Source organism: Stylophora pistillata, chromosome 6 (genome assembly GCF_964205215.1).
Source record: "Stylophora pistillata chromosome 6, jaStyPist1.2, whole genome shotgun sequence".
NCBI lineage: Eukaryota > Metazoa > Cnidaria > Anthozoa > Scleractinia > Pocilloporidae > Stylophora > Stylophora pistillata.
Window position 1 is genome coordinate 5,776,039 of NC_142524.1, and position 27,262 is coordinate 5,803,300.

The following is a 27,262-nucleotide window of genomic DNA, read 5'->3' on the forward strand; positions in this document are numbered from 1 at the left end:
TATTTGCCATCAAGTCACGAATTCCGAGAAAGATTATATCTGAGGGTTTGTTCCGGATACGTTTCTTTGCCGTAACTTCTTGAGGCCCCCTACCGTGATGAGATGTTTCTCTAAGTAGTGATTGCTGCCCAGCACTTGCATCCTTAATTTTCTAAACTTTTTCTTTTTTAAAAAAAGAAATTATTCTACAACTCTAAGTTCTAAGAAAAAGGCGCGAAAAACTGAAAAGCCGCTCTGAACACACTACTTATCCAACAAAAAGGTATATAAAAAGAGTACACCATGTTAATATGAATGGCCCGTTTTATGACCTTTTATAACCATCACTTCTCTGCTTTTGCCATTGCATCATACCATGGGGATCCCACATCTGAAACTGAGATACATAGCAACTCTTAGAGAAAAATTTCGTTTGCATTGCGTAAAACACGTAGAAAGCTGGAAGGTAGATAACTGGAGCTCTGGTCGGGCGTTATTCGAATATTTCGCCCACTGACCTCGTCATTAGCAAGTTTGCTTTCGTCAGCGCTCGAGCGCATCGACTGCAGGTTCAAAGACCCCATCAAGGCTTTGAAGTTCTCGGCGTTCTTTTTCTGTTCCAGAGTGAGACCAGCATCATCGAGAATCTTCAAAACATACACTGCTGCGCGTTGACGGAGCTAGAAAGAGAAAAAAAGCGAAAAAGAGAGGCAAAACAAACTACAATAATGTACTTCCACGTTTAACATAATCCTTAATTGAGTAGCGAAAGTGATCCTGGATTTCTTACTGCTTCACTCCACTTTGTGACTGATTTTGAAAATCGTGCCATCATCTTAACTACTGAAATGCAAACCTAAAACTGAAAACCAATCTCAATTGGATCGCTCGCGCCATCCGCGCTTCAAGAAGGTTACCTGTTTTCATTTTTACCTTTGATCCTCCGCTGGTTGTAAGTACATTCTCTATAATCTTTTTAGCACGTGGATGATGGACAAGATTGAGCGCGAAATACGACAAGTCCAAATCCTGACTTGGATTCAACAGGAACACCAGCAGTTTGCCCAGCTAAAAGAAACAGGAAAGCAACGCAAATCAAACTTTGCCTGTTGTTGTCGAAAGAGTTTAGGATCTTCAGGTAAATGTTTTCAGAAAACAATTGATTCTTTACCTGTGCTTTCAAATGATCTTTAGACACGATGAACAGTTTGTAAATTTCTCGCTTTCTTCCATCCTAAAGATAAAACACAACAAAACAGAACATGATATTGATAATTATTAACCATTTTCTATTACCTAAGCAAAATTTAGCAGCAAAAAAACAATCACCAAATCTTTGACCATTAAACTCTGGGCCACCTACTTCCAATAATATATTACGAGATTTAAAAGTTGCTGGACGATCGTAAATTATCTAACGTTATGTTGTATGTGGCAAAACTTTCGTCACGACCAGGAATTGCATTGGTAGTTTACAATTTCAAGAATCTCGAGTAAGTCACAACTTTGCATCGTGGGACTGTTTAAGGTGTATCATGTTGACCAGTGCTGCGTACGAAAATTACTTACCAAACAAGCATCAAAAATTTCCAGAAGTAAACTGAACACGAACTGCGCAAACTCCTTCTCAATGGCTGCTCCGGCAACTCGCACCATCCCTGGCCGCAATACCTCATGGACGTCCATCGCGACTGAAGTGAAATGAAAGGCTATGAAGTCCTCTGGGAGAAAGAACGTCTTACAGTACACTATTGAGTGAACAGCCAGCTGGCACGTGATTTGAAAACGCCGCGTCTGCTCATTAGAGTTTGCACTTGTTGGGGACTGCTTGAGTTGGCTCGGATCCAGGCACAATCTGAACTGATCTCGGTCCAAGTTGACCCAAGAGGAGACCGGAGTGAATGCAGGAACTGGGTCGGCGTTACTATCTGGTCCACGAAATGACAATCTGCAGGCAAATAAAAGTTCTCAAAAGGAAACTTTAAAATAAAACTCTCCCTATGGTAGGCGTTTATCATTGCAATATGGTGTTTGTATAATTTGTTACCAATATTGGAACAAGATAGTGGTTTTCTTTTGAGAGAATCACGCCTACAGTTAAAAAAAAAGGTCTTTTCAGGAGACTTTTCGTATGCACCACTACTGTAAATTATAAAGATGATAATAATGATAACAATAATTATAATAATCATAATAAAAATAATGACAACAACAAAACTAATAATACACTAACGAAGATAATAAACCAAAGCGCCTCGATTAGCACCAACTATCTACGGACCAGAGAAGCTGTTACTTTTGTTTCGAGAACGAAAAAATTAAAACTGTTGTTGTTGTGGTTGGTGTTTCGGATTGTCATTACCTCAGTCCAGATGGTTTTGTCTTTTTTCCTCCGACAGGTCTTTCCCCTTTACTGACTTCTTGGAAGAAATGTAAGGCCACTTGAATAGCGAACAAGCGAAAGTATCGAGCACAGTATGATGTAGAAGGATCGTGATCTGTGGAAAAGGGAAAAATGTCATTTAAACTGCATGCAGTTCAACAGGTACGCAAACTTTTCAAAGACGAGACACACCTCTCTTCTTGTGATCCTGCTCTTCCAGGTTCTCCAAAGCAATCAGCATATCTTCAAACATTTGAAAATAAAGGTCGCCGTTGGTGCTGAGTTTAGAAGAAATGAAAGTGTAAGGATTTGATCGCTAAACAAAACCTATTACCTCTAATATTCCCTATTTAACCGAGTTTTAGAACATTGTTAAAAAAAATACTTGTGCTAGTGTCTTTAAGGATCCATCAAGTTTCAAATAAAATGATACACGCTAATTTGACGGAGGTTAATCTTAATACTGAATTCTCTCAGTTTGGTCGCTTAAAAATTTGAACAAACACCAGACTCTAATAGATCAAGTGGTAGATAACGCTAATCACAGGATAAATTCTTATCCAGCGGATAAAACAGTAGCTTCTCTGAACACTTCTCGAACGAATAGCGATTTATCCGTTGAATCTGTCCATTAAATAACAGGCCAAGATTATAATTATTGGTCGTAATAATCAGTTACCTGCATGCTTTCCTTACAATACACACAACAAATTGCTGAAAGTCTTCCATCACTGCATCCAGGTCTGGAAGGTCAGACGGTTTCCTAACAAACCCGAAGAAGGGACCGAGCAGATTTGCATTATTAACCTAACATGTGGCGCAGCATTCCAACATTTTATGGTAACTCAGTAAAGTCACGGCCCTTAAAATTGTAACTAAAAGGTATAAGAGTCCTTACTGGGCAATTAATCAGATTTTTTTTTGTCTCACTCTCGCGAAAGACGACATGAAAACATAACGCGAGTAAATTATTAACAATCATCAAAACCGACAAGGTTACATTTTTCTACCTCTGCCTGTGTCGTAAGGTGCAAAGTCCATAAATCACATTACACAGGGTTTCCAACAACCCGTTATCAACAGCCTGCAGGCACAGTTCATCCACTTTGATGAACAGCTGGCAAAGGTGCTGGATCAAAAGATGAAACAGAGATGGCTTTAACACACTGTTCTCTAACAGGGCCATAAGCGGCACCACACCCTTGGGGCGGACTGAAGAGGCCAGGCCTCTAACTTCTGCACCTGAATAGTCACTGTGGATAAGCAAAAGATATCATTAATAATCAAAAGCGATTAATACCAATATAATCAATAATCATAAATTAACTTTGGTTTACGTAGGGTAAAAAGCTCCTTTAGGAAAAAAAATTCAATTTTTCCATCCGCAGAAGAAATAATTCGTTATTGCTCTATTCCTATTGCTAAGAGACATTTCTTAGTAGAGAGGTTTCTGTAGCAGTTTTTTATCAGTTCGGGCAAAGAATCAAAAGGCTAAAGGACGATGTTAATTGGTCTGGCATCGCATCTGATTATTGATAAGTTGAACTTACTAGTCTTTGTTTAAGTCAACAGGACGATCCACAAGTAGCGAAAGACAGCCCTCTAGTAACAGCTTTGTCACCGGATGATCATAAAGCTACAACACATCAACAAAAATTGTATATGACTTATTATATGCTTAAGAAGAATAAATAAGCTATATAGAAAGCGTTCGTTGATGCCATGGGGATGGTATCAATGACTGCAGAGTGTCCATATAAAACATATGGCTGCAGCTGCCAGAAGTTGCTTGGGATGATGTGGTTTATACACAGAAAAATGGAGCTACGCTATTGGTGGGAACACTGTCTTACCTGGTTCGCTAACAGATGGAAGCCGTGGATTCTTAAGAACTGGTCAAACCGTTTAGGCTCTGCCTTCTGTAAAAACTGGAAAAGAATCTGAACAAAAGTATTGACAAGAGATTACTCTTCGAGCAGATGCATGAGTGCAATGTTAAGTGCAACGTTAATTGAAGCTCCCCTAAAGGGGCTTTTCAGTCTCAATGTAGTAAGGTTGAGATCGGACGTCAGCATTTTATCAAGCGCCTTCGGCAGCCGCTTCTGTCCATGTAACGATCTCACCTTCCCACCCATCCCACCCAGGGGAGGACATCCACCACACAGCAATCTCGTGCGTGGGAAATTAACGTCTCCTACCCCAAACCCTACAGGAGACGGGACCTACGGCTTTACGTCTTATCCGAGAAGACGAAGCAATGTGAGTGAAGCGACTTGCTTAAGGCCACAACGTAGTGCCCCAGCCAGGACTTGAACCCGGGCCGTCCGACCCAGAGTCCAGTGCTGTGACCACTGGACTACTCACGCCTCACGCATGACAGAAAATATATGACCTAAGTGAAAGGTTTGAGTTGAATAACTGTTCTAATGCTTAGAAACGTACCCAGGTTGCAGTCTAGTCGACAGGCACTGCTTCAAAAGAATTAAATGCTTGCAGGAATGCTTCAAGATAGCATTACCTAGCTAATGAAAGTCTTTATACAATCTTTGATCTCAATGGCTCAAGACAGTGGAGTTCAAATCCCAAAAACGATAAAGGAATTTTGGAAGATCCTTTATCAAATTTAACAGTACAATCTGAAAAGGCCCAAAATTGAAAAAAGAGAAATTTACCCTGATGGCAAGTTCCCTGACATCATCTGAATCATGATAAGCCCACACCAAAATGTATTCAGCTTTGAGAACCTCACCAATCACCGCCGGCACATGCTCAGACGGCAGATTGAACAGTTTCTTCTCCAGCAATTTCATCAGTCCCAGTCTCAATTTTATCATCGCATCAACGGCTTCTACGCTGTCTGAACGGGTTGGACAGTATGTCCTACGTGAGAGACAACGAAACTCATGAAACAAGGCTTTTCCTCGCTGTTCAGCTTCCTGTACTAAAATGTTACAGTTCTAACTGGCATCTTGATCCAAACTTCGCCCTATTCCTCTTTCCCTTCTCTCCTGTCTTTAACAAAAGATTTAACTGTAGTTTAGGATAATTTTCCATCGATTGTCAAAAGCAATCCGGGATTGCTTTGGTTTTATTTTACTCCGCTCTGTGATTGGTCCAGAAAACTCGCGTTATCCTCTCAATCAATCAGATGTGAAACTAAACGCAATCGCGACTTGGTCACTTGCATTTTCCCGGACCTTCAGCAGTTCTCTCGTTTTCAGATAGAGTTATCATTGGCTAATAATAATGTAGATCTTTGTTCTGATTGGTTGCGGTGATTACATTGGTTTTGAGTTTTCGACGTTCACTTGAAAACTGCTCTTTGCTTATTCCCGATCACGTTCCTTGGTTGTCATCATTTCCCTCTGGGGAGAAGATGCCAATCACATATGTTTCAAAGGGGAAGTCGTCTTCTTACTGGATGCTAATGAACACATTAAAGAGCGAGGGGGAAGGGGGAGGAGGACGGTGATGATTGTTGGTGTTGTTTAGAGACTTTTTTGAGCATTAAATGTGAACGGCCCAACAATCTTTTGATCACCAATATATTTGATTTCAAAGAGCCCACTGACACTGGCACTTCGCTTCAGTGTGACGCGTCGTTCTAATTTGGGGCAGGAATAAAATGCCGTCATTAAAAGCCTCTTTGAACATTTTATTCTAAGCTGCGCTCTACAAATGCCATAGCAAGTAAAAGTGTGAAGATAAAATTGTGTAATTAAGACTGTTTAAGACAGGTCTTGAAGATTTACCTTGTACTTGACTGAATCCCGGGGAATCCTTCCACCACCACATAATCATCATTGGAACTTGGATTGACCACACTGCTTTGTAAAGAGCTGAAATCAGATTCGTTTATAAAGTCATAATCCGTGGGATCAAAACTGGACTGTGCATCGTAACTAGGAACTGATTCATATTTCCTTATCACCATGGGGTTGCTGCCGGGAATGGGGCGTACCCCTGGGTAAGATATACCCAAAGGTACGGCAGCGCTCCTCAATGGAGAGGGGCTCATTCTGGGGTCGGACTCTCTAAAGGGGCTTCCGTGAAGTACAAGAGAGCTGCTACTCAGCCCCTCGCTGCTGCTGGCCTCGTGCTGTGGAACGATGACACTGAGGTTTCTGTTTCCTTTAGGCACAGAAAATACTTCTGTAGGTACAGAAGCTTTGCCGGAGCTTCCAGGTGTCATCTCCACGGACACGCTCAATTGAAATACATCTCTGTCGTCCATTGTTCCCTTTGGTGTCTCGTGAAAACTCCAATGAGTTTGTCCACCAGCTTCTAACCCTGATGTAACAGATTTGCTGAGCTCAGTTACGCTACGAGAGGATGTCTTTAAAAGCCCTCGCTTTTCTGGAACACGCAGTGGATCGGCGAGTTTTCTTTGCAAATCCTTGTTTTTAATAGACTCAAAACTGAGCGACCGGCTCATTGGGGTTCTTGAGGGGTTCCTCGCTGGGCTGGTAAACTGAAACGGACTTGGTGAGTGTGTCGAGCGAACTGGAGTGGTGCGAGGAGAAGAAATGGAGCTACTGGCTGCAGGTAAAGAACGGTTTGAACCCAGAGCTGTTAACACAAAAGGAAGGAAGGTATTTGTACATGACACGAGGACAACAGCACAGTTGGTAATAACGCTTCAGAAATGTTCGGGGTAAACACTCTTTTTCAGTATGGTGAGATTTAGTAGCTAACCAGCGAGGGTTATGAATTAATGAAAAAGAAAAATTACACAAAAGCAATCTTTAACATCTAATCTTAAGCTTTTGAGAATTTGGGTGTCTGAGAATGTAGGCTAGCTTGACTACCTACAACGAGATGAATGTGTTTTACTTACAAATGTCGAGAGAGTGCTCTCTGAGATAACATCTGCTTGGCGCATGCAGTCGAATGATGTCATTCGTCGGGTGGACAGCAATGAGGAACTCGCAAACAGACTTCAACACAGTCAGGTCAGGGGGATTGCCCATGACATTTTGGATGATATTCACATACAAAGAGCTTATTACTCGTGGAATCTCCTTGCACTCTTCGCTCTGTCTCTCCTGTGAAACAGCAATAAAATCAGAGTCACACCACAATTCGAAACATGTCATCGTGCGGAAGAAGTCTCATGTCATCTGCGTGTAGAAGGGGGGATTGGGCTCTCGAAGGGAACGTTTACCTACAAAATACTTGGGGGACCCTCTGCCAACTGAGGGGAGGAAGTCACGTTAAACGGAAAAAATCACCCGAAGTAGTAAACTGCTTTCCCCACAAAGAATAAAGGACGTGAGAGTTGATTAAGCAATGAAAATGATGCGTCTCGCGGCCGAATAGTTTAAGATAAAAGAAGCTTTCGGTTTCAAACAAGAACCCTTTCTTCACCGCACTCCTGAGATAATCTCACCTGACATCCAATCAGGATTTGCTGCACGAGCTGCGCCTTCTGGAACTGAATGATATTAAAAGTGTAATAACTGTGGCTTCCGTGCACCAAAATGTCAATGGTGGCTAACAGCATTTCCAGTACACCTTGTTTGGCTCTCTCCCAGATTTTCCAGTTCAACAGGAAATGCTGAAAAATTGCGACGTTCCGAACCACAGCAGTGGAGTCTATGTTCAGCATTATGGGATCATCGGCCAGGTTTGTTGGTTTGAATACATCGCTATCACAAGCCGCCTCCATCAGCACCTACCGTGAGAAGAATGGAACTGGGTAAGACTTGAACATCTCGTTTAAATATAAAAAAAGAAACAGCGAGAAACAAAGAAACATTACATAGAGATTCGGTTCAGTCAGTAAAACGGGAAATAGCCATGATACGGCCGTATTCACTTCAAAGGAACGATTCTGAACTTTCAAACGAAAGAGAAATACAGCTACATGTAGTAGAAACCAAATTGTACGACAGAAAATCATAAGACAGATATATTTCTTTTTGATATTTTATCCTGAATACTGGAGTCGGAAAAGACATGAGAACGAGCAGTTTACCTAGCTTCCAGGACATTGATTACCAAAAATTCCGTCTATAAGTTTATCCAGCCGCTTTCAAACGGAAAACGATTGCGTTGCACTAGGACTATTGACCACCCAAATTTTTTTAAGTAGTTGCACGTATGTGCTTGAATGGCTGATACCAATAGAAGCGAAGTGTTCTATACACCGGGATCTAACAACCCAAAAAACAAGATCCGGCATAACGGTAAACGAGAGAGGCAATGAGTCATTTATTAAAGAACTCACCTTCAGCGTATGGTAACCAATCTTACATTCGGGAGAAAGCAGAATCCTTTTCAGCAATGCGAACCCAGACTCTTCGTCCATGGCTCGGGCGTGAAAGACTGAGAAATACTGAAGCGACAAAACAACTGACAAGGCCTCCGCTTGTGTTTTTTCCTCTTGTGTTTGTTCCACCACCTGTGCGGAGAGATTTCCAAACAAAGGCCCTAGTCAGTAGGGATCTTTTCAAGCAGTCTGGGTGGCTACTCAAATTGATTTGAAAATCATTGCCACCGTGGCCATGGTTTTCGTTTATTCCCTAATAAGTGTTCATGGAGAGGAGATGGAAAAAGGAGGATTTAAGTAAATATCACACAAGCTGAATAACTAATAAAAGATGATGAACTGAAAGACCAAACGCGTTTTCGAGCAATACCATTGCAGGATGACCTTTGTTCGCGTAAAGCCGTCTCTGCTGAACTAGTCTTGACTCTATACGTGTACAGACCTTAGCAAAAAGAAAAATGAAGACGCCAATCCCTCCGACATCATGAGCTGATTCCAAAAGAGTCTGTTGTCGATGAGGTTCAACTCCAGAAGAGATCTTTGCATCACCTTCCCAGGATTCAGACTCGCTTTGTTTAAGTCTCTGCTCTGAGATGTTCAAAGACGCTGGTCTTCCTTGCCTTTCTTCGCTGGTCAGCAGCTCTGAATACTGCTGGAATCGCAACGGACAAGCAGGCGAGTACACAGCAGCGAGCCGCTTCTAAAATGTATATCAACATACCACGTCTTTCAAAATGAACGGTTACAAAAATAAAAAGAAAAAAAAATGAAAAAAATAACGGTTACAGAAAGAAGTTTAACCCTTTAATCCCAACGAGTGACCAGCCTCTAATTTCACCTTGCAGTGTCACCGCTTAATCAAACAAACCAGTTACGATAAAAAAAAAAAAAACGGAAATGACCACCAATTTAAGAAGCTCTTAATTTTCCAGAAAAAATCTCCTGATCAGTGCTAGATAAAATGTTTAAAGAAATCATGGAGGATGTACATACTGATGTTTGAATGTAAAGTGTTAAGTCGTGCGAACCTTGTGGTTCAGTACTGATCCCAGTTTTCGTGGCAGTTTCCTCTTATTACACAGGAATCTAGTCCGCCCTCCAAGAGAGAGGGAGCCATCGTAAAAAGTGCGTGAAAATATATCGTGAAAGTACTTGTCCAAGGAACACCACAATTATGTCAAGGGTTCGGTTGAGGGTCAAGCGCGAAAGCATTAGGCCGAGGTTTCCTCGAAAGGACACCTTTGGTAGAGTGAGTGCTGCTTTGTGCTACAAAACGCAAAACTAGCTTTTCATTCCCTTGCATTTAATATTGTGCCTTACCTTAAGTGACAACTCTAGATCAGGTACGACAACATGAGGACTCGTGAGAAAGCCTAGAGGTAGATTTGCCGCGACAGCTTGTTCAGTGATGGCCAGACGAGACCATAAGTTAGCAGCTTCCATGAACGATTGCGTGGGGCTAAAACACAAATCAAGATATTTACAACAATTACAAGATAGAGATTTCATTGTAGTGCGTTATTGGACACCACTATTAAATGAGGACTCGATCTTCTTCAATAACTAGACAGCAAACAGTCCTACAGAAGAAGGATTTTGGTTAATTACAATGGAAAACGAACAATAAAGAAAACAAATTTAGAAGACGTTATAAAAACAATTTATTCTACAGGATTACTGAAGAGAACAAGAGAAGTCTAAAATAGAGGAAAACTTAGCGGATCATTACAACAGTTGAAAAAAAAAGGAAAAAAAATTAAAGAATGTCCCCAACACGCGTTACTTTGACACATTAATAGACCTTTGCTGCCCACCATTCAGTCCAATCAACTTTCGCTATAATAGTTGTTTGCTTGTTTTGTTTTGTTTTGTCTTTTTTTTTTCTCGGACAGTTCCTTGTAGTTTGGGCTGGGGATTAAGCACCTGTCTATCTTAGCAAGCAGGATGACCTCAAAACAAATGTTGTCTGTACGCCCGAACCTACATAAGGTTACCAACTTACTCGTTTGAGGTGTGACTTGCTAACATGTTAAAGTCTTTACTAAGCTGTCCCATACTCGCGCTGTTTGGTCCAAGGGAATATAAATAAAATGCTTCCCCTTTCTCTACCAGCCAATCATTTGATGATGAGGACTGCTGCTTTGCGAGCTTGGAGATTTTAAATGGTTTCTCTGAAATAAAAATTCAGGGTATTGTAATCGTAGTACCACTAATTTCAATAGTGGAGATGCGGGTTTGACGAAGATGCGAATTTAGTCAGATCATTAGCAGCAATTTTACGAGCTACACTGTGTCCCAGCTTGCAGAAGGGTGTTTAAAGCTTTTGGAAAATTGCTTAAAAAAGACATCTAACGGGAGCCTTGTTCCACCAAATTGCACCCAATTCGGCAATCGTAGAGGGACGTTCTACCAACCGAGCCACAAAGGTACTCGTTGGACAACCGGACCACATACCAGGTCTAGCTGAGAAAATTGTCCTGCATACTGGCGGAATCAGCACTGCAATCATGTCTCCAAAACCCAACCCAGCCTTACAATTTTTTCCGGATCAGCTGTAAGTTCTGTCTTTTGCCCTCCTTTCCGTTCTAACGCTGTCAGACGCAGCTGTCACCCAACATCCGATGTACTAAAAAAGTTAACATAACCTACCAGCGAAAACAAACACATTTCCAATCTGATATCCCTCATGAAGAACTTCCCTCGGAGATTTGCCGCCGTCAGTATAGGTCACGTGACCAAGAAGCAGTGTCGACAGGGTAAATTTGGCTTCCTCGTGCCATAGTAGGGGAGGCCCAAGGTCATGAACTGTTGATTCAGTTCCATCCACCACTATGAGGAGCTGTGGCAGAGGAGTTACAATTGTCATTAATATATGAAGGATGCAATATTTTGAGTTCAGTTGCCGAACAAATAAAGATGTGTAATTCGTTTCGTCATAAGCGTTGGACAAGGAAAAAGTATTAAGCAAATATCGTTAACTTGGGACTTCCAATCAGGGAGACCTCCATTCTACGGTCAAAAAAAAAATATCCTGACTGAAAAGTGAAAAAGCAAATCCTATAACCTTTGCATCGGTCACCTCCATTAAACTTTATTAAGTGGCATTTCTATGCGAGGGACGTTCTTAAGAGTCACGAAGGTGTCTCATGAATGAAAGTACTACCGTCTAGGATTGCCTCATAAAACGAATAAAAAATCTGAGGTTCATTGTATCGAGGAACGTTAAAGTCTTACTTCTGAGGGAGGTAAACTGTCTGCCTGTGTATCCTTCTGCTCTTCAGCCGACACCTTTGATTGGGTAAAGGATACGACCAGATGGTGCCACTGTCCTTTCGTCAACGCTGGTAATCTTATCATTCGTTGTTTTAGCACTTCCAGAGAGGTACTGCTACTTTTGTGGTTTTTGGTCCATCTTCATTGCCATCGTCATAAACCAAAAACAAAATCAAACACACACATATACACAAAAAAAATATGTAAAAGCAATCCTACTGTCTGCACTCCAACCAAAGAGCCCTCGCCACCGTTAAAAGCTGCATAAACACATAAACTTCCGTGCAGTGGTCGCCTTTGTTCATACTTGTTTGCTGAACATTCATTGCAGTAATTATTGATTGACTGATTGACTTTTTGTTTGTTTTTTCCTCCTCTGACATTCTCTGATAACCCATACATACCTTATGAGAACAGCTCCCTCGGATGGAAATATCCAAATCTCAAAAAGGATTTTATTACAACCAACTGAGCACAAATGGACGATTCTCTCTTTTCTTGACAGCACCGTTCTTTCCATGGAATTTACTAGCTGTCCCGGCGAATCTCCACTCGGATATTTTAAGCCATCATCCACTTCCGTTCCTAAACTGGGACTATTCAAGCAGATCCACATGGCAATACTGAACCCCCTCTCAGAGCGAGGAAGGCTGCCACGAAAAGGTAGCTGGACAGCATGCAACAGAAATGGCGAGGGTAAATGAGTCCGCTCTTGAAAGTGAAGTACCTCTGTTAGTTCATAGTCAGCAGAGTAGCTTGATCCGGTGGGGGAGCTTCCAAGCTGCTTTCTTGTACTTCGTTTGGAACTTCCACGGCGCTTTGATCCTTCCATGGAGGATTTTGACTTTTTGTGGACTCTTTTCAGATACTTATCATGAGTCCCAGAAACCTGAAATATGCGGGAGCTTGCAGAGCTACCACTTCGTATACTGTCTGTCTCACTAGACTTGTCACCATCGCTTGGTTGTGGAGAGAGCGACTTGCTATATTAAAGAAAAGAATCGTAACATTCAAAATTTTTACCGCAGCTATCCAGTTATCCAATACGATTGCATGATCAAGATTCTAGTATAATCTCTCGACATCTTTTCAGTCAATTAATTACAATATCAAATGGGCTTTGTGTGCGAAACATTTACAATTCTTTTAGAAGGACGCAAGATAGTCATTTATTCAAATGCCGACCTAACATGGGAAACAACATTTTGCATTGACTTTAGCCTTACAAATAGCGGCCTTGATACGGTACTAACATTTTTAGAGACATTTTCCCTCTTATTTTCTTCCCTTTTCCAATGGCAGCTTTACCAACTGTACCAGATGTTGTAGCTCGTCGTTCCGATTCCTTGGCTCGATATGGAAATGACATCAGGAAAGCAGGACCAGGATTGGCGCTGGCTCTGGCAGCAACCTCAGATAAAGCCGAAGATAATAAGTGCTGAAAACCACGAAAGCAAATCAATATCAAATACTTTCATTACGCACATCATCAACAGAATTCCCCAGTTGTAATGTTACTTGAACAGTTGGGTATTTATGCAATTAATGAGGGGTAGTAATACAAAGGAAAGCTAGCGCGGTGTCGAGGTGCAATCTAAGCCTGACGACAATGTCAAAATGAAAGGTACCGGACGAGGTTTTTTTTCTGTTCGTATGTTTGTAGCTTCGTTTTATTAAAGGCTTTTGTAACAAAAAATTTTGGCGTGAACTGGAACAACAAAATAATTTCTAAATATTTCTAAATGCAGGACTTTTTATCCGTCTCTTGCCAGGCAACCTACAAATCACGATTCTTAACTTCTAATGAAGAAGCGTGAAGCTACAGCAGGCAAAAACAGCTAAGAAAGATGCCAAGGAATGCACGTCAGGTTTTTCAAAGGATTATTGACAATTTCTGTCAATCTTCTCCACCTGTAACCATTCACGTGACGTTTCAGTTTGGTTTTACTTCTTTTGAGTTTTTTTTTTTTTTTTTTTTTTTTCAGCCAACTATTATTTCACGGCTTCCTTTCATCTCAAGGTAATTGTTTGCTTTAACGTTCCTAAACGATACTTAAATTATGGTGATATGGCTCACTTTCAGACTTTCTTACCACCGGGGGGTCCGGGGAGTTAAACAATGCCAAGAAGTCCCACAGTTCAGCAGCTGTAATGTTGTGACAAGCAAGACAAACAAACACCTCCATCACGAGAGTCTGAAGACCTAAATCAATAACAATACCACTAAGTTACAAGTCAGAAGAACACTCCGGTTTTACCAAATTATCGCACAGTGAAGTCAAACAGTAACGCTACTGAGGGTATTTGGATCGATTCTTGCAAAACCAAAATCAAAGTCACTAACGACCAATCAGAGCAAAGGAATATGTCACAACGAGCCAATCAGAATTTAATGTAAAAGCAAGTAAACTGCCTGGGCGGAAAAACACGTGTGCACAAATTACGATTAATTTCAGTCATGCATTTGCTTGGTTAAGAGGAAAAGGCGAGTTTTTTGGACCAATCACGATGCAAAGAGAACTGAAAATACGAAGTTCCGGATTACTTTCAGCGGTGAACTGAAAATTGCTCTATTCCGCTCTGCAAAAGCATTACTATGGGAGAATTAAAAGGGCGAGTATTGGGGCTCCGGCGGGATAAACGGATCCACCTGAAGGTCATTTAAAAAAAGATTTTCCTCTTCGTCAACGTTGGTATAGAATTGAGGGTTGTTCTCTTTCAGATGGTATTCACAGCGTTTTCTCATCATCAATTCCTTCTAAAGAAAAAAGAAACCCACTCCATACGGGAAAAACATTCTTCAATTGAATGTTTGGCACGTTGAAGTCAGACTTAAACCTCCAAAAGATATAGATAAAATAAAGTTACCAGTAATTAAAGTCACTCTATTACTAAAAATAGCCTTACCTTGTAGTGACTGCTCTTGTCTAATCATGACATCACCAAAGCACTCAAGGAAAACCCCAAGAAATCCCTGAATACGAAAAGAAAGTGACGTAAAAAAAGGATCAATAAGAGAGTAAAGGACTTAACAAAGATAAACTAAATTTATCTCTGAAACAGTTTTAACGTATATATCAAAAAAAGCATTAGGTAAGTATCACGCTATAGTCCAGAACCCTCCCTGCAAAAAGCGTATGATTTTACTTACATGTTGACAGAGAAGCCGACAATTTTCTTCACAATCGCTGAGTAGAAGAAGAAGGTTTTCAACTGCATGGTGAACCACACCCACACTAAAACGAGGAAAGAAATAGGCCACATGACGAAAAGGAGGACTCCATTTGTGCCACCTATCTACATGTACTGTATGATGGCGACATGTTCTTTTTAAAGCAATACCTTTCTTTGCATTTCAGCACTGAACATATATTTAGGTATTCGAGGACCAACGATGTTCGTAAAACTAAACAATCAGTTACAGCTTAACTGCAAGTGCATACCTCTCGGATTCTCCTTCTTGTACCCTGCTGCCATAGCACACCTTCAATAACTGAAAAAGTACGTTGCAAATCCGTGGGTAAATAACCAATCCTTTCGACATGTGCTCAAGCTGCTTGGGAAACTGACTTCGTTTCTTCTGTCTAGCCTGCTTCTTGTTCCTGGGAGATTTATGTTCTGTTTCATCGCTCCTGTCGGAGTCAGCTTCTTGATCTGCATCGTAACCTTCCTCGACCACTGACTCGCCGGCTTTTTGGTTCCCATCTGTTTCGTCGTCATCATCGTCTAATAGATTGGACCACTCCTACAGAGAAGAGCGATTGAAGCATTACCATCTTGAAAAAAGTTCTTTTAGCCAGCCACCCCATTACCACTGTAATATACGTGGATTTCTCCTGTTCGTCTTCAATTCTCCAACTTTCAAACTTAGATCACGAGAGGTAAAAAATAAATGAGTAGAAGAAAGGTTTCTACTACATATCAAGCACCTACTCTCCAATATTCATTTACTTGGGATCATTTAAACCTACAATAACATAAAATGCCCTTCTTTGGCCGGTAGACTGCCTTTTTAAATCAAACCTATCGTAATACAGGGGCTTGTCGGTGGAAAGCAGTAATTATTTACAAAGAGAAAGTCGAAACAAAGCAAGCACTTTGATCAGTTGACATAGCGTCAAAGAATAGAGAAGCCGCAAAACTGCGTTGCAAAAATTGGCATGCGCTTCTTCAATTTTATACTAATATACATCAACATAAAATCTCAGCCGAACCTCTTGACTGTCCCCGTGGCTTGTTTTCCTCAAAACGACTTCCCTTTGCCGTATAATTTCCGATCCGAGCAAAGCCAAACCCTCTGACGCCTCCAGCTGCCACGTCGATGCCTTGAGAAAACATTCACTCAATCCTTTGCTAAGAGATCTCTGCAAAGTCTCCGAGTGCGAGAATAATTTCCTGACCTCCTCTACCAGATGGTCAAGATTTGGAAGTGCCTGAGAAACAAAAAACGTTAAAATATTATCGTAGTCGGTTTCATACATGTGCAAAAAAACACACTTTTCTATTCGAATGGAATGTAACTCAGTCTCCCAAGAAGAGTTATGGGTACCTCTTGTGTCATTTAAATTCTTTGCTGGACAGCGAATACTTTACGAAGACATGCCGCATGCCGAATGACGAGGTGAGACTAGTTAATTCGTGATACTCCCGAAATCTTCGAAAACGGGAGAGATTTAAAAGAACCTGGGGGAAATTACCTATAACTCTCAAAGAAGATTAACAGGTCACTCATCGATAACAAAAACCAAATATTTTCCAACAACCAGGTGGGAGAACAAACACTGAGCTTTACAGCTTTGTCTCCATTCATTGCCAAATTTCTCGTAACTAATTTAGAAAGAAATTTATAATATTTGAAGGGAAGAACTATTAATTGTGTAGATCCTTGAAACTTCAGGATTGCCAAATGGCCTACATGGGAGATTCAGCTTACTCCTTTCCATATACTTGATGCAGTTTTACCTCTACATTCTTCCATTGTTTAGTGTGTGCCATTCTGATACAGACGGCCATAACTGACTCAAACAAGCTCACAAGCTCTTTGGTGCACTGAATATCAATTCCATGATTCTCCTCTGTGTGATGAGTCAAAAAAGCACCATGAAATATTTCAAGCAAAAGATGGAGTAACTCCCAACTGAAAACTACTCCACCACCCTCAAGAAACAGTTCACCGAACAACTCATTTGAAACCAGCAAGCGAAGACACGATCTCCAAACATACACTCCCAATGATGATTCCACCCGATGGCAAGATGTTATATGAGGCAGTTCAGGTGACTTCATTTCGTCAACAAATGCTGTGGTAAATTGAAGTAAAGAAAGGAAGCTGCGGCAACAGACTTTGTCGCCACATTTATCTCCACTTGACTCTTGAGATCCTGCACTGAGGCCGTCACTCTCTGTATGAGGTCGCCTCCCCATTTCTTCCTGATTTTCAACATCAGCCAAGAACTCCAGCACATGTATAACTGGTTCCTGGAGCTGTGGTAATGCCAGAAAGCTCTGTAGTTCATTCAAACCACCGCAGTCTAGGAACAGTGCTCGAGACTCAGAACCAGCGAGAAGCGAGGTTAGCATACAAATACAAAGTTCAAGAACCTCTGCACAAATCTCATCGTGTCCATGGACCTGTTCCGAAAAGTCTACGCCAAAGCCAGGAAAGGTGTTCCCCTTGAACGATTTGCCTCGTTGCTCAAGCCACTCCGATGTGGATGTTCCTGTCCAAGTCCTTGCTCTGATCTTTCTCAGCGGCTCAACAACCTCGTCTGTGAAGATCCCATCGTAGCGCAACATGCACGGGAGAACCACCATGCGGAAAAGCTCAGCCTTCAAATGTTTCGATCCCAAAATAGCCAAAGGCTTCAGAGCCTTAGCAACTTCTACAGCAACATCTGTGTCTCTGTACGACAATAGAGCACAGTATTGTGACAGACAAGCCCAGTTAGGTTTCCTATCGCTTGCCAGATCTCTCATTTGCACACCTAAATCACTAGCAGAGAAGCCACTATCACTTTTGTAAGGGCTCTCTTTAGCTGACTTTGTGCGAAATCTCTGACCCGTTTTAAATTGAAAAGTTGGTGACCGGAGAACATCGTAATTATCATACATAACGTCAATTTCTGTGAGCACCATGTGGTTGGTAATTCTGAGAATAACGTCTTGTAAGTCCTTGTGCTGGTCTACAAATCTGCAAGAAAGAATGAAGAGGAATAGAATTATGCATATCTATCTCAAACACATCAGGATCTAGACAGAAAAGGAACATGTTCTGCCGTATTAGGAAATTAATGGAAAGATTTGGGGGAGAACTGGTGTAGGTGGGTGCAAACTTGTTCGGGGGTGTGAACTCGTAAAATAGGCAGAGGTAAGATCCAATGGGGCGAAACCTCCACAAACCACACGACTTAATCATAAACGCCTGTCCATTCACATTCACTCTTTTACCTTTGACGACCACTTTAAAAGTGTTCAAAAAATATCTTTACCTACTGAGAAGAGTTGTCACCAATGCATCTGGCGAGACACAGGGGCAAATTCCAACTTTTTCCAAGCATTTTAGTATGCTCAATCTCAACTTTGAATTCCTGCTGTCCTTGAAGACTGTCAATAGCGTTATGGCAGGTCTCAAAACTGTGCAGAGGTCTTCTGATGGTGAAAGAAAAACATAACTAACAAAAATTTATAAAATAACCAGAGTAAGGCGCGCGCTCTGATTGGTCAATTTAGCGTCCCCCATTTGCCCATGGGTGTACGCTGCTGACGTGAGCAAATGCAAAGACTATTTTTCCGCGCGCGCTTGTTTTTTCTGGTCGCGTAAGATTTGTTTAATAAAAGGGAACTCTTTAGCTACAATGTATCAATGTTATGTTATAAAACAAATGGTAAACACCACAGCATACACTATTGAGTTATGGATGCAATTGGGAGGTTTGCTAAGCACTCAAGAAGCTAGAGTCGCTCTCGGCTATCGCCTCGAGCGACTCTTGCGCTTCTTTCGTGCTTAGCAACCTCCCGCGTGCATCCATAACTCAATAGTGTACGCTGTGGTGTTTACCATTAGTTAAATACAAACAAGTCCCTTAAAGTAAGATATCAACATGATCACCACCATGCTTTTTATGTTAATCATCTATCACATACAACAGGAGTTTCAATAACTTTTGCCATAAGTGGCTACCGATAGACGGCGGTAAGAGATTTTATAGGCGACAGTAGACTCCATAGTAAACGAACAAGTTGACAGGGGGGCTTGTATTATTCTTCTCTGTCTATCGTCTACAAAGAGCGTCCTGCAACCCTGTGATAAGCAGGCACCTCTTTAGAGCAAACGATTCTGACGTGCTTTCCCGCTAGCATTAGGGGTAGATCTAGATTTTTTTTTTCTTAGAGGTGGTGCACCACGATGGAACGATGTAACTGATGTCTGCTGAAGAACAGAATGATAACGTTTGGAACTTCAATGCCAAGCAATCATTCTCAGGCGTTATACAATCATAAATTCCTCACCTTTGTCTCATGTTTGACTTCGACCCCAATAAACCAAATAATTTTTCTTTTGTTTTGTTTTGTTTTGTTTGTTAGTTTGTTTTATTCCAGAATACTATCTCAAAGAGAAAGCCGCAGGCGGGAGGGGGCAGGGAGGGTGAGCACCCCCTGCACCCCTCCCCTACATCTGCTCCAGTTAACTTTTAGCTCATACCTGGCAATTGGTCTTGCCTCTGTTTTTCATACTCCATATCTGCAGCAGACTCTGAACTCTCCTCCACCTCATAAGATGGAAGGTACACTCCACACATTTCATACACATCATCCTTTGTGACAGGGTTCCCTGACGAGACCACTGAAGTCTTTCTACTGCTAGCTTCTCGGGAACTCTTGCAGCTGGTCTTGCCTTTTTTCAACATTGAAATCATCTTGCCTAAGTTCCTTACAATCCGATTTGAGAGATTTCTCGGGTACTGTTCAATTCTTCGAGCAAATGATTTCAGCTGAAAGTTTGGGTCATTTTCCATGCTTTCTAGATTTACCTCGTGTGAGTAAACCTCGTCCAATTTCAGAAGCAAGGTAACAAGGAAGTCAAAACCCCCATTGGACGAAAATTGTTCAAAAATCTCGTGGCACAGAACATAAAGAGTGGAATTGACCAAGGTACCATAATGAATGCATGTCATTACAAAGAGAAGGAGACCATGTAAAGAGCAACCAAGGAGCAGCTCATTTTGAAAACTACTCCAAACATCTGAAGATAGAAGTTTGGAGTTAGGTTCCTTTTCCTCATCACTGATCCCAGTAACAAGTTTAGCAAGTTCAAAATGTTGAATGGTTGTCAGGAATTCTTTGTCTAAACAACCATCTGCGATCACCTGCAAAAGTTTCTGAACATATGAGGTTTTTGACAGTTGTTTGGCAGCCTTTGGGTTTCGACATGCAGTATAGAGAATTGAGAATACTGTTCTTAATGTAGCTAAGTGAACTGAAGTAACTGCTCCAGGTTCCCACTCACAAAACACCCCAGCACTCTTGTGTCTTGCATCACTGAGGGAAAAGACAATGTCAATCAGTTGACCACTGGTATGCATCAAAAGATTGCAATCACTGAGCGATACATTGCCATGACAGGTTAGGTTTTCCAGAATTGCAAGAAGAAGGATTGACAGTTCAAAGCTATTGATGCTACAATGACTTGATGAGATGGCTAACAGACAAGAGTCTGTATGTACAGGATGCTTGTCTCCATCAAGAACCACACTAGAAGAGCTCATGCTAGGAATTTCTATTTGATTTCTTGTTCCAGACCGTGTGCTTGCAGTCAAATAATTGCTGGGGATTTCAGTGTCAGAGCACTCACTGATACTAGTACTTAATGGACTGTCCAGGTCTGTTATGCTTGTAACACTTGTGAACACGTCACTGTCTTCAGTTGTATTGGGACTATCTGTTCTGCTCTTGACTGAGTGAAGCAATTCAATGTGACTGCTTTGAGCTTTGCCAGCATTTACCAGTTCATCAGCTTCAGTTCCTTCTTCTTGAGGAGAGCTGGAATTTATTTCCAACTCAAGGTGATCCTGAAAAGGCCTAAAGATCTTTTCTTTCACAAAGTTTGTGTGGCAAGATGTGCTCTTGGTGTCCCACCAGTGATTATCAAAGTCAGCAAAAATAAGCTCTAATCCTAAGAGAAGTAAAGAGAGAGAGAGAAAGAGCAGATGATAGCACTGAATTAAATCACCACACATTTTCATTTCCATTTTTATAAGCTGGTCATCTATGTTTCAGACATTATTAGGTAGCTAGGTGAAGCATGTACGTAAGCCAAGCAGCCAATCCAGTCAGAGCTTATCCCAATTTCAAATGAAGCAACCAGGGCCCAGTTGTTCGAAGGCCGATTAGCGCTAACTCAGGGTTAGTTGTTAATCCCGGTTTCTATATTTCTCTGTTCAAAGGCCGTTTTGGGATAATTTTCCCAATCCTTTTTAGAGCATTCAATCATTAAATCATAGAAAAATGGAATTCAAGTAAATTTTCTTTAAAAGCTTTCACATCTGAAATAAAATTTTACACTAACCCTGGGTTTTCATAACCGACCTTTGAACAACCCGGTCCAGGAGTATTACTACCCTCCCCTGTCCCTGGATGGGATGCCAGTCAATCACAAATTCCCCCCCCCCCCCCAGGACTACATCAGGGTTCCCTGAAAGTTTGCTTGTACTCAATGTATACTCCTGGATGAAGAGGGGCACTCAGTGAACATAACTTACTTCGCCTGAAAATACACCACAACGACCTGGCCAAGGGCCTATTTCTCAAAAGTCCTAGGAACTTAACTGACCTGTAAAGCTGTTCTGCTTTGATTCAAAATGGGGATTTAAAAATTTTTGAAAATGACACAATAAAACTATCAGCTAATTAAAAGAAACAAAAAGGACTGGTTTGGGTGCTAGAACTTGCTTTCCTTTCTTTCTCAAACCCTGGGTCAGCGCTAATTGCCCTTCGAACAACTGGGCACTGGTAACCTAACGAGCCTGAAGCTATGTTTTAAAATCAAAATTTAATTAAAAGAAACAAAAAGGAATGGTTTGGGTGCTAGAACTTGCTTTCCTTTCTTTCTCAAACCCTGGGTCAGTGCTAATCGCCCTTTAAACAACTGGGCACTGGCAACCTAATGAGCCTGAAGCGATGTTTTAAAATCAAAATTTAATTAAAAGAAACAAAAAGGACTGGTTTGGGTGCTAGAACTTGCTTTCCTTTCTTTTAAATTTTGATTTTAAAACATGACTTCAGGCTCATTAGGTTACCAGTGCCCAGTTGTTCGAAGGGCGATTAGCGCTGACCCAGGGTTAACTTTTAATCCAGGTTTCTATATTTCTTTGTTCAAATGCCATTTTGGGGTAATTTCCCTAATTCTTTTTAGGGCATTCAATCATCTAATTGTAGACACATGGAATTAAACTGAATTTTTTTTTATAGCTTTCAGATCTGAAATCAAATTTCACAGTTACCCTGGGTTATCTAAATCCACCTTTGAACAACCTGGCCCAGGACTTTTGAGAAATGGACCCCAGGTCTCAAACCCAGTCCTCTTAAGATGGAGTCCAACAAACTATGTAACACTCAAGAAATTTGAACAGCAGCAATTTCCAAGTTTTGAGTATCTTGTAATCATCACTTACCAACAACAGGTTTAGATGTACAAAAATCAATGATTCCAAGAAAAAAATTTCCTAGTGGTTTCATGCAAACTTTGTGGAATACCTGGGGCATTTTAAGTGAAGAGTTCCCAGTCTTTCATGTAATATGTGTAAACAGTATGGTGTCTGTGGTACCCTCATCTGTTTCAATTTAATAATAAAATTTACCCTCTTCTTTCAAACTTAGTGAAAATCAAGTCTATGTGAAATGTAAATTGTATCACTTTTTACTGTGTGCACAGATACACTTGTACTCCTTCCTGACTTGTTCAGAATAGAAAATAAACACATATTACAAACAAATACATCCTGCATTACCATAAAGACAGTCATAATGTTGTAAAGGTACTCTTAAAACAACTGGCAGCAAAGAAACAAGTAGATTAGCCAACTCTAAACTGCTTCCAGCAACCTGTTAAATTACACAAAAACATCACAAAAATAAAGAGAATAAGAACTAATCAATCAACTCTTGGTCAATCAACCAACTGGTACCTGCTAAAAAAAGTCCCAAGATCCAATTAGTATTTCTCCTGCCATACAGTTCCTTGAATATTACACAAGGAGATTTGCTGTTCTATCAACATAACATCCACTAACTGACAAGCTAATGTCTCTTCTTGTGATCTGTTTGGAAGATAACTTATGCATATCGCAAAGAGAAGTTGCAAGTAAATCAATTCTCACTAATAGTTCAAGGGTATAGAAGTTTTGTATGCATTTTCATGTAGTTTCCTATTTTTAATTTTACTTACTAGATTATTGATTTATCATGATTATGGTAATTACATCATCGACTTTAATTTGAGATAAAAAAATCTACTCAATAGGGAACTTAAGCAGTCAAGACGGCAACGCAAAGGAAGACGTCGATCAAAAAATGAATTTCTACTTTAAATTAGAATTTCGAAAATGGCTGCATGTGTTTACCATCTCCTATGGCACCACAACTCAACCTCAAAGTAACGTGTAAAAGTAGCCTTGAGTTCCAAATGGAAATTAAATTAATTTGCCATCGCGGTTTTGGTTCGGAAACAACGCAAATTTCGGTGATTTCACATTGTTGTTTTGCAGAGGACAGCTATGAAATGTACTAGGTTTTAAAATGCACGTGCTGGGCTATTGTTCTGCCAATTAGATCTTTTGTTTTTCTTCGTCCCCGTTGCCATCGGCGCCATGGTTTGCTTAAGGTCCCTTTTAACACTTTAAAACTCTAAGAGTGACCAGCAACTAGTTTCTCCTTACAACAATACAACTGAATCATTCACTGAGATCAAGAGAATTAAGTCAATGATTACCAACCTAGTAAGAAACTCTACTTGTCAAAGAGTCTCCCTGTTAGTAGCAAAGAAAATGTTTGGAAAACAGTATGTAGAATATGGATACTGATGTCAGGATGCAAAATAGATTACCTGGCTGTGGTTGTTTGAAGAGCAGGTGAATAGCACAGTGTATTTTGTTAATAACACTTCTACACTGGATTGTGATTTATCTGTTGGATAGCATTTTACGCCCTAATTTGAGCAACTGGACCCTGGTGACTCTGTACCTTACCTTACTTGCTAGAATACATAACATCTGTAGCAGAAGTAGACCCTGTCCATGACAAAGATAATCAACCAATGGTTTTTCACACTCATCCTCACATTTTAGAAGAACTGCAGACTGGAATTCACTTGTCAGCACATTGCTTATGCTGTAGACATCACTGCAAAATAATCACAAATATTTAGTTCTTATTAACCAAGCGGAAGGTCTGTATGGGAGAATCTTGACCGAGGTCGCCAGTACAGACCGAACGCAGTGAGGTCTGTACCAGCGACCGAGGTCAAGATTCTCCCATACAGACCGACCCAGCTCGGTTAATAAGATGGTTATTATATGGCTGTGTCTTATATGCCAATTTTTTCTATTCTTTGTACCTTTTTTTTCTGGACCAGTCTAGATGCCGGTCTAGATGGGAAAATCTAGACCGCTTTCAATATTGATTTCAGCCAATCAAATTCATGAATTTGGTAGTCCCCAGTCCTTGTGAGACACAGCCATATTGTAATAAACACTGTATATCATTAAAAACTTTTTAATTAATTGCATTTCATCTAATATGTAGGCAAGTCACTCTAATGGAATCATGATAGATAAAGATATGCCAGGTGTCAAGGTTTAAAACTTGGGGATACAATATTACTGATAAATGTAACTATGTACTTATAGACAAGTGGGAGGGAGAGACAGGTAATTATTTGGCTCAATGTCATGATTTACAGACTGTCATGACAGGTTATATGATAATACGTTATAACTAACAATAAGCAGAAAATATTTGTAATCTTTCAAGTTTAATTTTGCAAGCTACCATGATTGTGTGATTCAAAACCCTTCAGAGTCAGCCTTAAAATACTCATGATTGTGGTTTAACTTACACAAAGCTGGAAATTTTCTTTAAGTCTCCCTTTTCAACATGGTAGGTTGCCAAAAACTGCACCATGAAAAGCTCCAGAAATTTGGTTTTCTCTGGCAACTATAAACAATGAATAAAATGCATTTCACTCAATCTCAAAGTGACATAAGAAATTACACTTCATATATTCAAGAAGACAATATCTACCTGGTTTGTATATTTCATAAAATTCCATAGTTTTCGATCACTTTTCTCAGGAGTCTGTTTTTAATGTCTTACATGTCATATGATCAAGAAGTTTAATCCACGGATTCTAGAACTTAAGATTCCAGCCTGCAGAGATGCTTCAGAAAAAAACTAAAGATCATGCGAGGGAGTCATCTTTACAAAAAATTTCTGGAATTTAAGCATGTGAGGCCAGCTAACTGGGAAACACTATAAATTACTGAGTGATGTGCTTCTAAATTACAAAGTAACATAGCAAATTGGTACAGAAACAGTCTCGCATCATAACTGTGATCAAGCATGGCTACTAAGTACAAGAAATTTAACATCAGCAGACTTTTCCTGCGACTTAAGTTCCCTGTTCCTATTATAAGTATGGTAATGTCATGATTAGTTTTTACTTTAGTTAATTTACTTAGTCATTAAGATCAGTTGCTCTGTTGCTCAGCTTGCCACTGCATAAACACAACTGCACATGGATTCTTAGAAGCTACTAATGCTTTCTTCCCTTCCATTTCTCCCATCTGTCTGGGTCATCTTCCAGACAGCCATTTAATTTCAGGTTTTATGTTATGTTTGATTGTTTTTTTTTTTTTTTTATAATTAGCTTATCATTTAAAAGTTACGTATCTGTGAAAATATTGGTTAATTAGTAATCTTGTGATAAAGGCTGTCTTTGTGCCAAACATTGCTTGATGTTTTGTTTTGTAGCTTCGGAGTTTTCTTTTTAAATGGCGGCGTCGATAATTACATTTTAGCACATTTGCAAACAATTTTGAACCAGATAACTGTTTGGGATCTTTAGACGAGACAATCAGCGAATTTTCTCGTATACTTCTTTAATGTGAACATAAACATCTAATGGTTTCTGAAGCAAACTTTTCCTTTAATAAGGAAAGCGAAGATTACCAACAGTTGATCCGCTAGAGCTTTCACAGATGGAAATTGGCTCTCCACACATGAATGCAGGTCATAGACAAAAAGTCACGGTAACGGTTTGCATTACCTGTGATGAACTACACCGCACATACGAGCTCCAAAGGTCTCGGAGTTGCTGAGAAACTACTTCTCCCTCGTTCTTGTTCGCCATAGTCAAATTTCGAGGCAGATGATGTTATTTATAGCTTTTTCAAATGGTATATCGTACGTGACTGGCTACGATCAACTTGTGCATCAAGAAGCTGAGATGTGGCTTCTCCATATCTTCGCAAAATGGATCTTTACATAGACCTGACTGTTTAAGGCATCATATTAATTCCTTCCTTCTTGTAAGCTTCAATTTAAGGGGATCTGGCATTTCGTGTTATGTCACAACATTCTCAGAAACAGAAAGAAATCACCTTCCGCGAAACGATACTACCCCTGGGTAAAATCTCCCAGGTGTTTAACGAATAAAACCGCTGACAAAATATTGCTCTCGAAAACATGCAAATGAATATTAAACTGGTACGATCGTGATGCGACAGTTACCATTGTAGCTTGAGAATGTTAAACCGAGAAAAGGAAAGTTGACAGAGAGAGAGAAAAGAGGCAGATGTCAGATGAAATATCTCAGAGCAAATGGAATAATGAACGATTCTGAGGGTTGGTCAATTGCGATTTAAAACTGCTATTTTTAGATTCTCTTTCGTCATCACCCCCTAAGGATTGCATTATTCATAAGGGTAGATTGACGAACATAGGCGTACGGGCCGGGAGCGGGTGGGGGGGGGAGGTGGGGGGGCTGCAGCCCCTAAATTTTGGGCAACTCAGATTGTTTGGGCAGCGCGAGAAATTTGGGCAAAGCTAGTTTTTAAAGAAGCTTGCATGAGTCTGTGCATTTTTTTCCGAAGAGATATTTTGTTTCAACCTGAAGTCAGCGTTGTAAATAGGCTCGATTTCCACCGTCTCCCAGGTCCGGTCTCTGATCTTCCCCTTCGGGAGGATGAGTGCGGGCTCATTTTCTCGAACAGTGACTGGTAATCGAGCCGACGTTGTAAAGCTAGTTAAATTCACACGAGACATGGTTGCCTAGCACGTGATCACTTTCTGGTTATTTTTGA

At 40.5% G+C, this 27,262-nt stretch overlaps 1 protein-coding gene across 3 annotated transcripts in view; it reads right to left on the reverse strand.

The window, feature by feature from the left end:
• Positions 1–26,595, reverse strand: part of LOC111323169 (lysosomal-trafficking regulator) — a 39,295-nt gene extending 12,700 nt beyond the window's left edge. Inside the window, exons 1-35 of one of the 3 annotated variants that reach the window (XM_022926466.2) lie at positions 26,227–26,588; positions 25,018–25,115; positions 24,149–24,302; positions 22,913–23,006; positions 19,609–21,078; positions 18,395–18,554; positions 16,869–18,096; positions 16,121–16,339; positions 15,350–15,651; positions 15,058–15,142; positions 14,814–14,880; positions 14,000–14,109; positions 13,160–13,344; positions 12,311–12,889; positions 11,868–12,045; positions 11,283–11,472; positions 10,636–10,804; positions 9,954–10,092; positions 9,076–9,333; positions 8,592–8,765; positions 7,752–8,036; positions 7,200–7,407; positions 6,115–6,931; positions 5,035–5,242; positions 4,216–4,302; positions 3,913–3,998; positions 3,373–3,615; positions 3,042–3,125; positions 2,555–2,640; positions 2,342–2,477; positions 1,549–1,927; positions 1,151–1,213; positions 913–1,047; positions 498–659; positions 312–376 (exon numbers count right to left, since the gene is read on the reverse strand). In XM_022926466.2, coding sequence (XP_022782201.2) covers positions 312–376; positions 498–659; positions 913–1,047; positions 1,151–1,213; positions 1,549–1,927; positions 2,342–2,477; positions 2,555–2,640; positions 3,042–3,125; positions 3,373–3,615; positions 3,913–3,998; positions 4,216–4,302; positions 5,035–5,242; positions 6,115–6,931; positions 7,200–7,407; positions 7,752–8,036; positions 8,592–8,765; positions 9,076–9,333; positions 9,954–10,092; positions 10,636–10,804; positions 11,283–11,472; positions 11,868–12,045; positions 12,311–12,889; positions 13,160–13,344; positions 14,000–14,109; positions 14,814–14,880; positions 15,058–15,142; positions 15,350–15,651; positions 16,121–16,339; positions 16,869–18,096; positions 18,395–18,554; positions 19,609–21,078; positions 22,913–23,006; positions 24,149–24,302; positions 25,018–25,115; positions 26,227–26,310 — 8,987 coding nt within the window. In that variant the 5' untranslated portion in view covers positions 26,311–26,588. Of the gene's footprint in view, positions 1–311; positions 377–497; positions 660–912; positions 1,048–1,150; positions 1,214–1,548; positions 1,928–2,341; positions 2,478–2,554; positions 2,641–3,041; positions 3,126–3,372; positions 3,616–3,912; positions 3,999–4,215; positions 4,303–5,034; positions 5,243–6,114; positions 6,932–7,199; positions 7,408–7,751; positions 8,037–8,591; positions 8,766–9,075; positions 9,334–9,953; positions 10,093–10,635; positions 10,805–11,282; positions 11,473–11,867; positions 12,046–12,310; positions 12,890–13,159; positions 13,345–13,999; positions 14,110–14,813; positions 14,881–15,057; positions 15,143–15,349; positions 15,652–16,120; positions 16,340–16,868; positions 18,097–18,394; positions 18,555–19,608; positions 21,079–22,912; positions 23,007–24,148; positions 24,303–25,017; positions 25,116–26,226 lie in introns of all 3 variants that reach the window. The other 2 variants (XM_088763325.1, XM_022926470.2) reach the window with 2 other exon arrangements.
• Between the last annotated feature and the right edge of the window lie 667 nt (positions 26,596–27,262).